At 40.6% G+C, this 14006-nt stretch overlaps 1 protein-coding gene across 12 annotated transcripts in view; it reads right to left on the reverse strand.

Moving 5' to 3' along the window:
• Positions 1-14006, reverse strand: part of LOC115197173 (membrane-associated guanylate kinase, WW and PDZ domain-containing protein 2) — a 268454-nt gene that overhangs the window by 148482 nt on the left and 105966 nt on the right. For all 12 annotated transcript variants that reach the window (XM_029758463.1, XM_029758461.1, XM_029758462.1 and 9 more), the window contains exon 5: positions 12980-13059. In XM_029758463.1, the coding sequence (XP_029614323.1) occupies positions 12980-13059 (80 nt within the window). The remainder of the gene's footprint in view (positions 1-12979; positions 13060-14006) is intronic.

Raw genomic sequence — 14006 nt, forward strand, 5'->3', positions numbered from 1 at the left:
TAGTCACCTCAACTTCCTTAATTTCCACATTATTTATTACAAGATTTAGTTAGAGTTTAGTGAGTGTTTTGCTCCAAATACAATGCTTTACGTTTTAGAAATATTTAGGGCTAACTTATTCCTTGACACCCACTCTGAAACTAACTGCAGCTCTTTGTTGAGTGTTGCAGTCATTTCAGTCACTGTAGTAGCTGACATGTATAGTGTTGAGTCATCCGCATACGTAGACACTCTGGCTTTACTCAAAGTCAGTGGCATGTCGTTAGTAAAAAAAATTAAAAGCAAGGGGCCTAGACATCTACCCTGGGGAATTCCTGATTCTAACTGGATTATATTTGAGAGGCTTCCATTAAAGAACACCCTCTGTGTTCTGTTAGACAAGTAACTATTCATTTGAATGCTAGAAGCTTCATCCAAAAGCTAGATTTGATTGAAATACTGGTCTCAGAATCACATGCTGACATATTTATATATATATATTTTTTTTTTTTTAATCTTTATTTTAACAGGGAAAACAGACTGAGACCTGGATCTCTTTTACAGCTGTGCCCTGTGTAAACATGTTGACATATACAGTTTTAGGCATACAGACAAGAACATTTCAAACATACAAAACAAAGACACAATTCAACAGAAACATCATATTGATCCTCCATAACATTTGTAAAATGGGCAAGGGACACCAGAGTGTCTAACTTAAGTTGGATCTGCAGTTTGTTCCATAAATAAGGCGCAAAGGAACTAAAGGCAGTCCTACCCAACTCTGTGGAGACCGCAGGAGTCGCTAAAGTAATCCACATCTGTGATCTGGTTTTAAAATTTGTATATCTAGTGGAAATTAATGATGATATATATGGAGGTAGTTTTAAAAGAAGTGCTTTATAAATAAACAAGATAGCATGTTGCTCTCGCCTCACAGATAGAGAGGCCCAACCCACATATTGATAAAGGATACAGTGATGAGTTTTGTAACTACCACCCGTGATAAACCTGCACAATTGTAAATAGCATCCAGTGGTTTTAATGTGTTTGCCGATGCATGCATATAGATAATATCACCATAATCTAAAACGGACATAAAAGTAGCCTGCACAATTTGTTTTCTATTTACAAAGGACAGACAAGCCCTGTTTCTATAAAGGAACCCTATCTTGAATTTGAGCTTTTTTCCCAATTCAGTAACATGTTTTTTAAAAGAAAGCCTATAATCTAACCATACCCCTAAATATGTATATGCAGAGACCTGTTTGATTTGAGTACCATCCAAGCTAGTGATTACAAAAGTGTTTCTAACTGAGAGTTTAGACCTAGAAAAAAACATGACATTTGTTTTCTTAGCGTTTAAAACAAGTTTAAGCTGCAAAAGAGACCCCTGTAGTATCCTAAAATCAGACTCCAACTGCATTAAATCTTGGTCCGCTGTTGGAGCAATAGAGTACATCACTGTGTCATCTGCATATAAATGGAATTTACAATATCTGACATCATCACCAATGTTGTTTATATAAAGTGAGAACAATAGTGGGCCAATTATTGAACCCTGAGGGACCCCTTTAAGTAACTGTAAGGAGTCAGACTTGACCCCGTCGACCATGACGGCCTGAGTTCTATCTTTAAGATAGTCATAAAACCATCGGCAGGCATCCGTGCCCACTCCTATAGATGACAGCTTACTCAAAAGGATAGCATGGTCTACAGTGTCAAAAGCTATTGACAAATCTACAAACAACGCAGCACAGTGCTTTCTATCATCTAAGGCATTTGCAATATCATTTACAACAAGCATAGTGGCCGATGTGGTACTGTGTTTAGATCTAAAACCAGATTGATTGGTGCTAAGAATACTGTTAGCAGAAAGAAAAGACTGTAACTGTTTGTTGACTATAGATTCTAGGATCTTTGCCAGACAAGGGAGCCTAGAGATGGGTCGATAGTTATCCAAATCACTACCGTCACCTCTCTTATGTAATTGCAGAACAAAAGCTGCTTTCCACACCTTAGGGATAATTCCTGTGCTTAATGTTAGATTAAAAATGTGTGTCACTGAACCAGCAATGATAGGTGCAGCACACTTAAGTAAGAACGGGTCTAAATTGTCAGTGCCTAAGGATTTCTTAGTATCAATGGCACACAGGGCAGCTAGAACCTCTGCTTCGGTTATTTTCTGGAAACTAAAAACAGGGTTACCATTTTTCAGAGTAACGGTTGAAAAGCAAGACGAAAAATCAACTAACTGGCCAGTGCCACAATGGCCACTTTTCCTTTCAAATAAAAAACCAGCAGAGATGAAATGCTTATTAAAAGCATCACAAATATCATTTTTTTCACTTAGGATACAGGAATCTGAGGTAATTTGCTTAGGAAGAGAAACAGCAGAATTCCCCCATTTCAGTGAATTAACGGTTTTCCAGAATTTTGCAGGATCTCCTGCAGAATTTGTCATAGCATTAAGGAAGTAATTTGATTTTGCCTTTTTGACAGCTGCAGTACATTTATTTCTCAATTGCCAAAAAAACAGCCAATCAGCTGGAGTACCTGTTTTCCTCGCCAAGGCCCAGGCCCGATTCTTTTGCAGGAAAAGACCTGACAATTCAGGAGAGAACCAAGAACTGGTTCGGTTTCTTACTCTGTGTTTCTTAAGCGGGGCATGTTTATCAGACATAGAGGTAACAATAGAAGAGAAAAAAGCAAGGGCTAAAACCGGTTATATCTGAATCCTGGCTCTGTGTCTCTGTTCCAGACTCAGATGTTCTGTTAGCTGGGTATAATGTCTACAGAACAGACAGAGTGGGTAGAGGTGGAGGTATTGCCATATATGTTAAATGCAACCTAGATGTCACTGTCGTCATTTCAACTTCTGTTCCGAAACAGTATGAATGCTTAGTTCTAAATGTGGTCCTTGGTCATAATGCACTATTAACGCGAGCGGGAGTTTATCGCCCACCCTCAGCTCCGGTATCTGGTCTATGCAAATTGTTTGAGTTAACGTCTAATTATGCAAACTCTGAATTATTGATTATCGGAGATCTCAATCTGGACAGGCTGATGCCAGCCTCATTTAAATTGAAAGACATTTGTAACTAACTAACTCTTACTGAACTAATAACAATACCTACCCGTCCTAATTCAAAAGACCCCCAAAAAATCTACATTAACTTCTTTGGGATAGGGGGAGGTATTTTGACGTCCGGATGAAAAGCGTGCCCAAAGTAAACTGCCTGCTTCTCAGGCGCAGAAGCTAGGATATGCATATAATTGGTAGATTTGGATAGAAAACACTCTACAATTTCTAAAACCGTTAAAATAATGTATGTGAGTATAACAGAACTGAAATGGCAGACAAAACCCCAAGGACAAACCATCAACAAACCAAAAAAATCTGCATACCAATGATTTCGATGGCTGGCACTTTTATAATAGGGCGAAATCGTCCCCGATTGGAGTTCCTAGGGCTTCCACTAGATGTCAACAGTCTTTAGAAAGAGTTTCAGACTGGTTTTTGGAAAAATTAGGGAGAAGATGTAGTTTTTCTAAGTGGCTCCCATTTTGGCTGTAGTGTTTCCAAGTGCATGGCCAAGAGAGTGCGTTCCTTTTGTTTATCTCCGGTAAAGACAATAACGATTCTCCGTCTTAAATGTGATTGTTTATTTGCGTACTAGGGCACCTAAGGTTTGATTATAAACATTGATTGACTGGTTTGGATAGGTTTATTGGTGACATTTGGGATTCATTTTGTATGCGTTTTGAAGGAGGGAAAACGAGTGGATTATTGACTGAAGCGCGCCAGCTAAACTGAGTTTTTATGGAAATAAAGAAGGACTTTATCGAACAAAAGGACCATTTGTAATGTAACTGGGACCTTTTGGAGTGCCAACAGAAGAAGATCTTCAAAGCTAAGGCATATATTATATCGCTATTTCTGACTTTCGTGTCGCAACTCCCTGGTTGAAAATGATTTGTTATGCATTTGTGTGCTGGGCACTGTCCTCAGATAATCGCATGGTTTGCTTGCACAGTAAAGCCTTTTTGAAATCTGACATGGCGGCTGGATTAACAACAAGTTAAGCTTTATTTGATGTATTGCACTTGTGATTTCATGAAAGTTAAATATTGATAGTAATTTAATTAGAATTTTGCGCTCTGCAATTTCACCGGATGTTGGCCAGATGGAATGCTAGTGTCCCAATGATCCGCAAGAAGTTAATAGACCTTATCTTAACAAATACACCTCACACATATATAGCTAGTGGGTTATTTGCTAATGACATCAGTGACCACTGTCACGTCCTGACCAGTAAAGGGGTCTATTTGTTATTGTAGTTTGGTCAGGACGTGGCAGAGGGTATTTGTTTTCATGGTTTTGTGTATGTGTTTAGACAGAGGGATATTTTGTGTAGAGTGTTTCTGGGGTTTATTGGTGTAAGTGTCGATGTAGAAGGGGTAGTTGATTTAGGTGGTTCGGGGTGTGTGTGTTTGTAAAAGGGTATTTGATTTATGTGTTCTGGGGTGTTGGGTATGTTCTTGTGTTTGTATTTCTAAGGGGCTGTTCTAGTTTTGTATTTCTGTGTTGGCCTGGTATGATTCTAAATCAGGAACATCTGTACATCGTTGTTGCTGATTGAGAGTCATACTTAGTTCACCTGTTTTCACCTGTTAGTTTGTGGGAGATTGTGCTGTGTATAGCTTTGTGCCTTACCGGCCTGTTATTCGTCGTTGTGTTTTGTATACGTGTTTGTTTTGGGTTTTTCCATCTTTGTCCATAATAAAGAAGATGAGTGTACATATTCCCGCTGTGTTTTGGTCTCAATCCTACGACACCCGTGACACCACTGCCCTATTGCATGTATCAGAGATCCTAGGCTAAAAAACCCTGACCCCCGTATAACTCTAAAGAGAAACTATAAACTTTTCTCAGAGCAAGCCTTTATCCATGACCTTTATTATTCAGAGCTTTTATCCGTAAACTGCATAATGGACCCAGTTTTAGCGTTCTCTTTCTTTTCATCAATTTTTACCTTTATGGCTGATAAACACGCCCCGTTAAAGCGACTTAGGGTAAAAAGTCGAACTAATCCTTGGTTCTCCTGTGATTTGAATATCCTTTTTCTGCAAAAGAATCAAGCATGGGCCTTGGCGAGGAAAACTGGTGAAACAGCTGATTGGCAGCTTTTTAGGCAATTGAGAAATAAATGGACCGGAGGAATAAAAATGGCAAAATCTAGGTATTTTCTTGATGCTATGACATAGTGTGCTGGTGATCCCACTAAATTCTGGAAAACTATTAACTCACTTAAACAAGGAAACTCTTTGACTTCCCTGCCGAAGCAAATTACATCGGAATCTGGGATCATCAGTGACCGAGTTGAAATTTGTGATGTTTTTTATAAGCATTTCATTTCTGCTGGTTTTCTTTTTGAAAGAAAAAATGGCCAACATGATCCTGACCGGTCTATTGTTTCAGTCCCTCGGCCTTCAGCTGATGTGGAAAACATTAAGCCGGTTTTTAATTTTCAAAAAGTCACAGAAGATGCGGTCTTATCTGCACTATCTGCTATAGATTCTAAGAAATCATTAGGCGCTGACAATCTAGATCCATATTTACTCAAGTGTGCGGCACCTATTATTGCTAGTGCAGTGATGCATATCGTTAATCAAACATTTGTCGTAGGAAAGATTCCTAAATCTTGGAAACCAACTTTTGTTTTACCACTCCCCAAGGGAGGTGATGGTAGTGAATTGGATAATTATCAGCCCATCTATAACCTCTTATGGCTAGGGGGCAGTATTTTCACGGCTGGATAAAAAACGTACCCGATTTAATCTGATTATTAGTCCTGCCCAGAAACTAGAATATGCATATAATTATTAGCTTTGGAGAGAAAACACTCCACAGTTTCTGAAACTGTTTGAATGGTGTCTGTGAGTATAACAGAACTCCTATGGCAGGCAAAAACCTGAGATGCTTCTGTTCAGGAAGTACCCTGTCAGACCTTTTATTTTCTTTCTTTGACATCTCTTCCAAAAACTAAGGATCTCTGCTGTTACGTGACACTTCCCACGTCTCCAATGGAGTCTCAGAGCCCGGGAAAAACAGGAATGACGTAATTCAAAGCCCTGGCTGAAACAAACGAGAGCAAAAGCTAAGTGGTCACTCAGTGGACTAAGCCTTACGCTCGCGACCCGCCCCGCCCCCGGCTTTCGGTTTTTCCCTCAGTATACAGACAGGCAGATTCCCGGTCAGAATATTATCGCTTTTCTACGAGATAAATTGCATAAAAATTGGTTTTAAACAGCGGTTGACATGCTTCGAAGTACGGTAATGGAATATTTAGAATTTTTTTGTCACATTCTGCGTCATGCTCGTGGCCGAGATTTAGCGTTGGGATAGTGTTTAGAATGCACGAACAAAACGTCTTGATGGAACATAACGATGGATTATTTGGGACCAAACCTACATTTGTTATTGAAGTAGAAGTCCTGGGACTGCATTCTGACGAAGAACAAGCAAGGTAAGAACATTTTTCTTATAGGAAATGTGATTTTGGTGAAGGCTAAACTGGTTGGGTGTCTAAATAGCTAGCCCGTGATGGCTGGGCTATGTACTTAGATTATTACAAAATGTGCTTCATCCGAAAAGCTATTTTAAAATCGGACATATCGAGTGCATAGAGGAGTTCTGTATCTATAATTCTTAAAATAATTGTTATGCTTTTTGTGAACGTTTATCGTGAGTAATTTAGTAAAATCACCGGAAGTGTTCGGTGGGAATGCTAGTTCTGAACGTCACATGCTAATGTAAAAAGCTGGTTTTTGATATAAATATGAACTTGATTGAACAGACATGCATGTATTGTATAACATAATGTCCTAGGTGTGTCATCTGATGAAGATCATAAAAGGTTAGTGCTGCATTTAGCTGTGGTTTGGGTTTATGTGACATGATATGCTAGCTTGAAAAATGGGTGTCTGATTATTTCTGGCTGGGTACTCTGCTGACATAATCTAATGTTTTGCTTTCGCTGTAAAGCCTTTTTGAAATCGGACAGTGTGGTTAGATAAAGGAGAGTCTTGTCTTTAAATAGCTGTAAAATAGTCATATGTTTGAAAAGTGGACGTTTTCGGATTTTAGAGGAGTTTGTATTTCGCGCCCCGCCCATCATTGGATATTGGAGCAGACGTTCTGTAGATGTAAGAGGATAAGCTCTCCTGTTTGGCTAAAATTCAAAAAGTTGGTTGAAAATACACTTGCACTTACGAGCTTAGATGGTTCTCGAATTAATCAGGCCTCTGCATTTAAAAACTTAGGGATATGGTTGGATGATAAAATGTCTTTTAAAATGCATATTGATGAACTTTGTAAACGGCAAACAAATCAAGCTAGGCTTCCTATATAGAAACAGGACATGTTTGTCCTCTACAAATAGAAGACAAATTATGCAAGTTACTTTTATGGAGGTGGCTCCTGTCCCAAGTGTCATATAGAGGGTGGGTGCTGATAAGCAACAACCTGGTGGCATCTTCCTTGGGGCATAAACTGCTGTCCTCAACCCCCTGCCGGTCTGCTTGCAGACCTGCAACGCAAGCTGGTGGACTTTTTCTGGTCGGGCCATCCCTGGCTGAAGGTGCAGTGTTTTACTTGACCATCCACAAAGGAGGACAGGGCCTGGTAGAACTGGAGAGCAAGGTGGCTGCTTTCTGACTAAAGGTGGTGCAGAGACTGCTGTACCATACTGATGTTGGCTGGAGGGAGCCAGCATGCGCGCTGCTGAGGAGAGCTGGCGGATTAGGGTTGGACCGGCATATAATGTCACAAAAACCCAGAAGACAGCTAAATGCAGCACTAACCTTTGATGATCTTCATCAGATGACAACCCTAAGACATTATGTTATACAATGCATGCATGTTTTGTTCAATCAAGTTCATATTTATATCAAAAACCAGACTTTTTACATTAGCATGTGACGTTCAGAACTAGCATACCCCCCGCAAACCTCCGGTGAATTTACTAAATTACTCACGATAAACGTTCACAAAAAACATAACAATTATTTTAAGAATTATAGATACAGAACTCCTCTATGCACTCGATATGTCCGATTTTAAAATAGCTTTTCGGTGAAAGCACATTTTACAATATTCTCAGTAGATAGCTAGCCCTGTGATGCCGGGCTATTTAGACACCCACCAAGTTTAGCACTCACCAAAATCAGATTTACTATTAGAAAAGTTTGATTACCTTTGTTCTTCATCAGAATGCACTCCCAGGACTTCTACTTCAATAACAAATGTAGGTTTGGTCCAAAATAATCCATAGTTAAGTTCCATCAGCGACATTTTGTTTGTGCGTTCTAGACACTATCCGAATGGTAAATAAGGGTCGTGCGCATTGCGCATTTCGTGACAAAAGATTTCTAAATATTTCATTACCGTACTTCGAAGCATGTCAACCGCTGTTTAAAATCAATTTTTATGCAATTTTTCTCTTAAAAAAAGTGATAATATTCCGACCGGGAATCTGCAATTAGGTAAACAGCCGAAAGAAAATAAATCACGGGGTCGACTCTGATAGACCACTTAGCAAAAGCGCTCGTGTGTTTCAGCCAGGGCTTTGAATTACGTCATTCAGCTTTTTCCCGGGCTCTGAGGGCCCATGGAAGCCGTAGGAAGTGTCACGTAACAGCAGAGATCCTTTGTAATGGATAGAGAGAATCAAGAAGGGGAAGAAATGGTCAGACAGGGTACTTCCTGAACAGAATCTTCTCATGTTTTGGCCTGCCAAATGAGTTCTGTTATACTCACAGACACCATTCAAACAGTTTTAGAAACTTTGGAGTGTTTTCTATCCAAAGCTATATGCATATTCTAGTTTCTGGGCAGGAGTAATAATCAGATTAAATCGGGTACGTTTTTTATCCAGCTGTGAAAATACTGCCCCCTATCCATAACAGGTTAAGGTGAGGAACATTAGGAGCCTAACAGGAGTGAACGTACATCAGTGGCAGGGCCTATGTGGGGAGGAGAGTATGGTGGGTTTTAGATGGAGGGGGTTCTACAAACCCCCAGCACCAAAGAGGTCAGGGGAACTCCAGTGGAGGGTTCTACATGGAGCCCTGGCCACTAACAGCTGGTTGGAACGGGTTGAACCGGGAGTCGGGCAGGGGTGTCCTTCTGTGTTATGAGAGAAACTGTGATTCATGTGATTTCTGTGTGCGCCAGGTTAATGCCATTAATGTTTCTGTTGGAATGTCTGTGTGAGAGGTTGGGGGTGGTTTTTACTGTTGGGATGTTTATAATGGGGTATAGGTATTCAAAGACGGAAAAGGTCAAATGTGTTTTGTTGAATTTTCTGTTTGCTCAGGCTATTTGGAAAACAAGGAGGAACAGGGTGGGGGGGATAACAGACCCTTTACTATTATCTAAAGGGATGGTCCCTGCGCGCCGTAGGGTAGAATTTGTGTTCTATAAAATGATAAAAAGTGTGGAGATGTTTCAGGAGATATGGTGTGTTGGGGGGCCTGACTGTTGGCACCCCAATGGTGGAACAAGCTCCCTCACGACGCCAGGACAGCGGAGTCAATCACCACCTTCCGGAGACACCTGAAACCCCACCTCTTTAAGGAATACCTGGGATAGGATAAAGTAATCCTTCTAACCCCCCCCCCTTAAAAGATTTAGATGCACTATTGTAAAGTGGTTGTTCCACTGGATATCATAAGGTGAATGCACCAATTTGTAAGTCGCTCTGGATAAGAGCGTCTGCTAAATGACTTAAATGTAAAATGTAAATGTCAAATGTTGTAGAAGTGGTGATTTTTTTTTGTTATTGTGGTGTTTTGTATCATGTGGTAGAGGGAAAGGTGAGTTTGGTACTTGTATGCAGTACAGGATACATTTTTGTGTTTTATTTTAATGGGGGGGTTTAATGAAATTAGAGTGTTTCATTAAAGAAAGACAAAAAGTCTCTCTCTCAACACAGCAGGAGAGCAAGAGGCTGACATAGGGAGAGTGAAGGACAGAGGATTCAAAAGAAAGAAAGAGAGGAAAAGGATGTGGGGCGAGAGATAAGGGGAAGGCTGATGAAAGTAAACATGCATTTGTTTCTGCCTCCCTGTTTGTAGCTGTGAGGCTCCAGGAAATCCCAGAATTCTTCAGTCAGACTGGCAGCAAACAAGGACAAACAACATTGGGGCTATGTACTGTACCAATAATATAAACAGGCTTCCCTTCCTATATTATTGAACCCTTCCCTACCTATATCCTAAACCCTTCCCTATGTCCTATTCCCTTCCCTTCCGATGTCAGATTCCCCTCCTTTCTTATGTCCTATTTCCTTCCTTCATTTCCTTTCCTACATCCTCCATTTCCCATGTCCTATTCTCTTCCCTTCTTTTGTCCTAAAACCCACCCTTTCCTAAACTCTCCCATTCCTTCCAATGCCCTATTTCCTTATTTTCCTTTCCTACGTCCTCCCTTCCTTTCCTATATTCTATCCCCTTCCGATGTCTTATTCTCCTCCTTTCTTAGGTCCTATTTCCTTAATTAATTTCCCTTACTACTTCATCCCTCCCTTCCTTTCCTATGTCCTATTCCCTTTCCTTCCTATGTCCTGAAACCGACCCTTTTCTAAATCCTCCCATTCCTTTCCTATGTCCTAGAACCCCCCCCCACTTCATTTCTACACCGTATCCCCTTCTGTCTTATTTCCTTCCCTATCCTATGTCCTTAAACCCTCACCTTCCTTTCCAATGTCCCAGTCTCTTCCCTTCCTATTCTATATCATATTCCCTTCCTTTTCCAGGCCTATGTCCTCTCCCCTTCCCTTTCCTTCATAAGTCCTCTTCCCTTCCCTTGATTTCCTGTTTGCATACCTTCCCATTTAATATCCCTTTTTTTCCTACGTCCCATTCCTTTCCCACGTCCTATTCTCTTCATTTCCTTTCCTATTTATTTCCCTTTCATTCCCATGTCATAAAACCCTACACTTACTATATCCTGTCCTATTCTCCTTTTCTTCATTTCCTGTTTCCTTGCCCTTGTTGATTTAGAAGGACATATACTGAGTGAATATGTGGAGGCAATATGGCAGCAATTCTCTGTTTTAACAGTATATGATTATTAACTATCCAGTTTAATTTTTTAGGTATTCTTGAGAATTTCCGAGTCGGGAGTGAGAGAGAGAATAAAAATAGATTAAAAAATGAGGGATAAAGGAGCTATTATAATTCCCTTCACTGGACAGAGATGAGAGGGGAGGAGTAATCACGGTTAACCCAGAACTAAAATCTTGCGTAATTTGGTAAGATTTGCAGTCTCCACTCTTGTAACTCTCAGCCAACATCTCCCATCACTGAAAGCTATAAATATTTATATTTACATAACATTAGGAACTCCTGCTCTTTCCATGACATAGACTGACCAGGTGAATCCAGGTGAAAGCTATGAGCCTTGAAACAATTGAGACATGGATTGTGTGTGCGTGCCAATCAGAGGGTAAATCGACAAGACAAAATATTTAAGTACCTTTGAACGGAGTATGGTAGTAGGTGCCAGGAGCACGGGTTTGAGTGTGTCAAGAACTGCAACCCTGCTGGGTTTTTCATACACAACAGTTTCCCATGTAACAAGAATGGTCCACCACCCAAAGGATGTCCAGCAAACTTGACACAACAGTGGGAAGCATTGGAGTCAACATGGACCAGCATCTCTGTGGAATGCTTTCAACATCTTGTAGAGTCCATGCCCCAACAAATTGAGGCTGTACTGAGGGCAAAAGTGGATGGAACTCAATATTCGTATTTGGTATTTTATTAGGATCCCCATTAGCTTTGCGAAAGCAGCAGCTGCTGTTCCTGTGGTCCACACAAAACATAAAACATGACATACTGCAGAACATTAATAAACAATAACAGCTAAAAGACAGAAATACATACACTGGTGTTCCTAATGTTCTGTACACTCAGTGGATGGCAATATATACACTATTTAAACAAAAGTATGTGGACACCCCTTCAAATTAGCGGATTCGGCTATTTCAGCCACACCCGTTGCTGACAGGTGTATAAAATCTAGCACAGAGCCATGCAATGTCCATAGGGAAATATTGGCAGTAGAATGGCCTTACTGAAGAGTTCAGTGAGTCTCAACGTGGCACCGTCATAAGATGCCACCTTTCCAACAAGTCAGTTCTTTAAATGTCTGCCCTGCTAGAGCTGCCCCGGTCAAATGTAAGTGCTGTTATTGTGAAGTGTAAATGTCTAGGAGCAATAACGGTTCAGCTGCGAACTGGTAGGCCACACAAGCTCACAGAACGGGACCGCTACCTGCCCGAATGCATTGTGCCAACTGTAAAGTTTGGTGAAGGAGAAATAATGGTCTCAGTCTATTCAAAAAGCATACACACTCACACAAAAAGTAAAATCAACAATGTGTAACATAGTTCGAACTGGGCCCCTTAGTTCCAGTGAAGGGAAATCTTAAAGCTACAGCATACATTCTAGACAATTCTGTGCTTCCAACTTTGTGGCAACAGTTTGGGGAAGATCCTTTCCTGTTTCAGCATTACAATGCCCCCGTGCACAAAGTGAGGTCCATACAGAAATGATTTGTCGAGATCGGTGTGTAAGAACTTGACTGGCCTGCACAGAGCCCTGACCTCAATCCCATCGAACACTGTTGGGAAAAATTGGAATGGTGACTGCAAGCCAGGCCTATTCACCCCACATCAGTAACCGACCTCACTAATACTCTTGTGGCTGAGTAGAAGCAAGTCCCCGCAGCAATGTTCCAACATCTAGTGGAAAGCCTTCCCAGAAGAGTGGGGGCTCTTATAGCAGCAAAGGGGGGACCAACTCCATAATAAATGCCCATGACTTTGGAATGTTATGTTCGATGAACAAGTGTCCACATACTTTTTGAAGAGAAAAAGAGAGACACCTCATGCATAAAATTGTTCATTTACATAAAAACAAAAACACTCACCGTCCTCTTTGCACTCCTCAGGTGGTTTGGCCTTCTTTGCCAGCCGAGGATCCAGCCATGATGTGGTTTTGGTGTTGTGACTGGAGAGGGAGAGCGAGACAGAGAGCGAGAGAGAGAAGGAGGAGGACAGAGAAGGGGGAGGAGGAGAAAGAGATACAGTACATAAATCAAGAGGAGAGACCGAGGCAAGGAAGACAGAGAAGACAAGAAGAGAGAGAGAGAGATCAGCGCCTGTGTGGTTGAGTGACAATACCCTTCAAAAAATCACATTAGAACCAAGTTTGTAGGTTCAATCCCTGCGACCACCTTTTATACTTTCATTACCTATCCTGTATACCACTGCTTCTGTAATGTCTGAATATCCTACAAAAATATGAAAGGAGGGTGGAATTTCCCTCTCATTTAAAAAAAAGAAGATTTAACCCCCATCCCCTGTGAATGTGTGTTTTTTTACCATGTTTTATGTGGAGTTGAGATGGGCAGGACAGAGGTTGTGTGAGTGAACGAGAGGGTGAGATATTTAAGGTGAACAAAACTGCCATAAATTCTCTAATTGTCCCTCTGCTCCTCATTAGAAAGACAGAGAGAGAGAGAAACAGTTTGTGTGTGTGTAAAATGACCTATCAAACACCCTGGTGATGGCTGAACTGGATTAATGGAATATATTGTCTTTCTGTTGCATCTACTGTATAAGATCACTAAAGCTTCATCAGAGATTTAACACATTGACACTTACAGTGCCTTCAGAAAATATTCACATTTGTGTTACAGCCTGAATTTAAACTTTATTAAATTTAGATTTTGTGTCACTAATCTACACACACTACCCCATAACGTCAAAGTGAAATTCTGTTTTTAGAAATGTTTACAAATTAATTACAAATGAAAAGCTTCATGTCTTGAGTCAATAAGAATTCAACCCTTTTGTTATTGCACGCCTAAATACAGTGCCTTCGCATAGTATTCAGACCACTTGACCTTTTCCACATTTTGTTACGTTACAGCCTTATTCTAAAATTGATTGTTT

The sequence above is a fragment of the Salmo trutta genome, chromosome 7 (assembly GCF_901001165.1).
Source record: "Salmo trutta chromosome 7, fSalTru1.1, whole genome shotgun sequence".
Lineage (NCBI taxonomy): Eukaryota > Metazoa > Chordata > Actinopteri > Salmoniformes > Salmonidae > Salmo > Salmo trutta.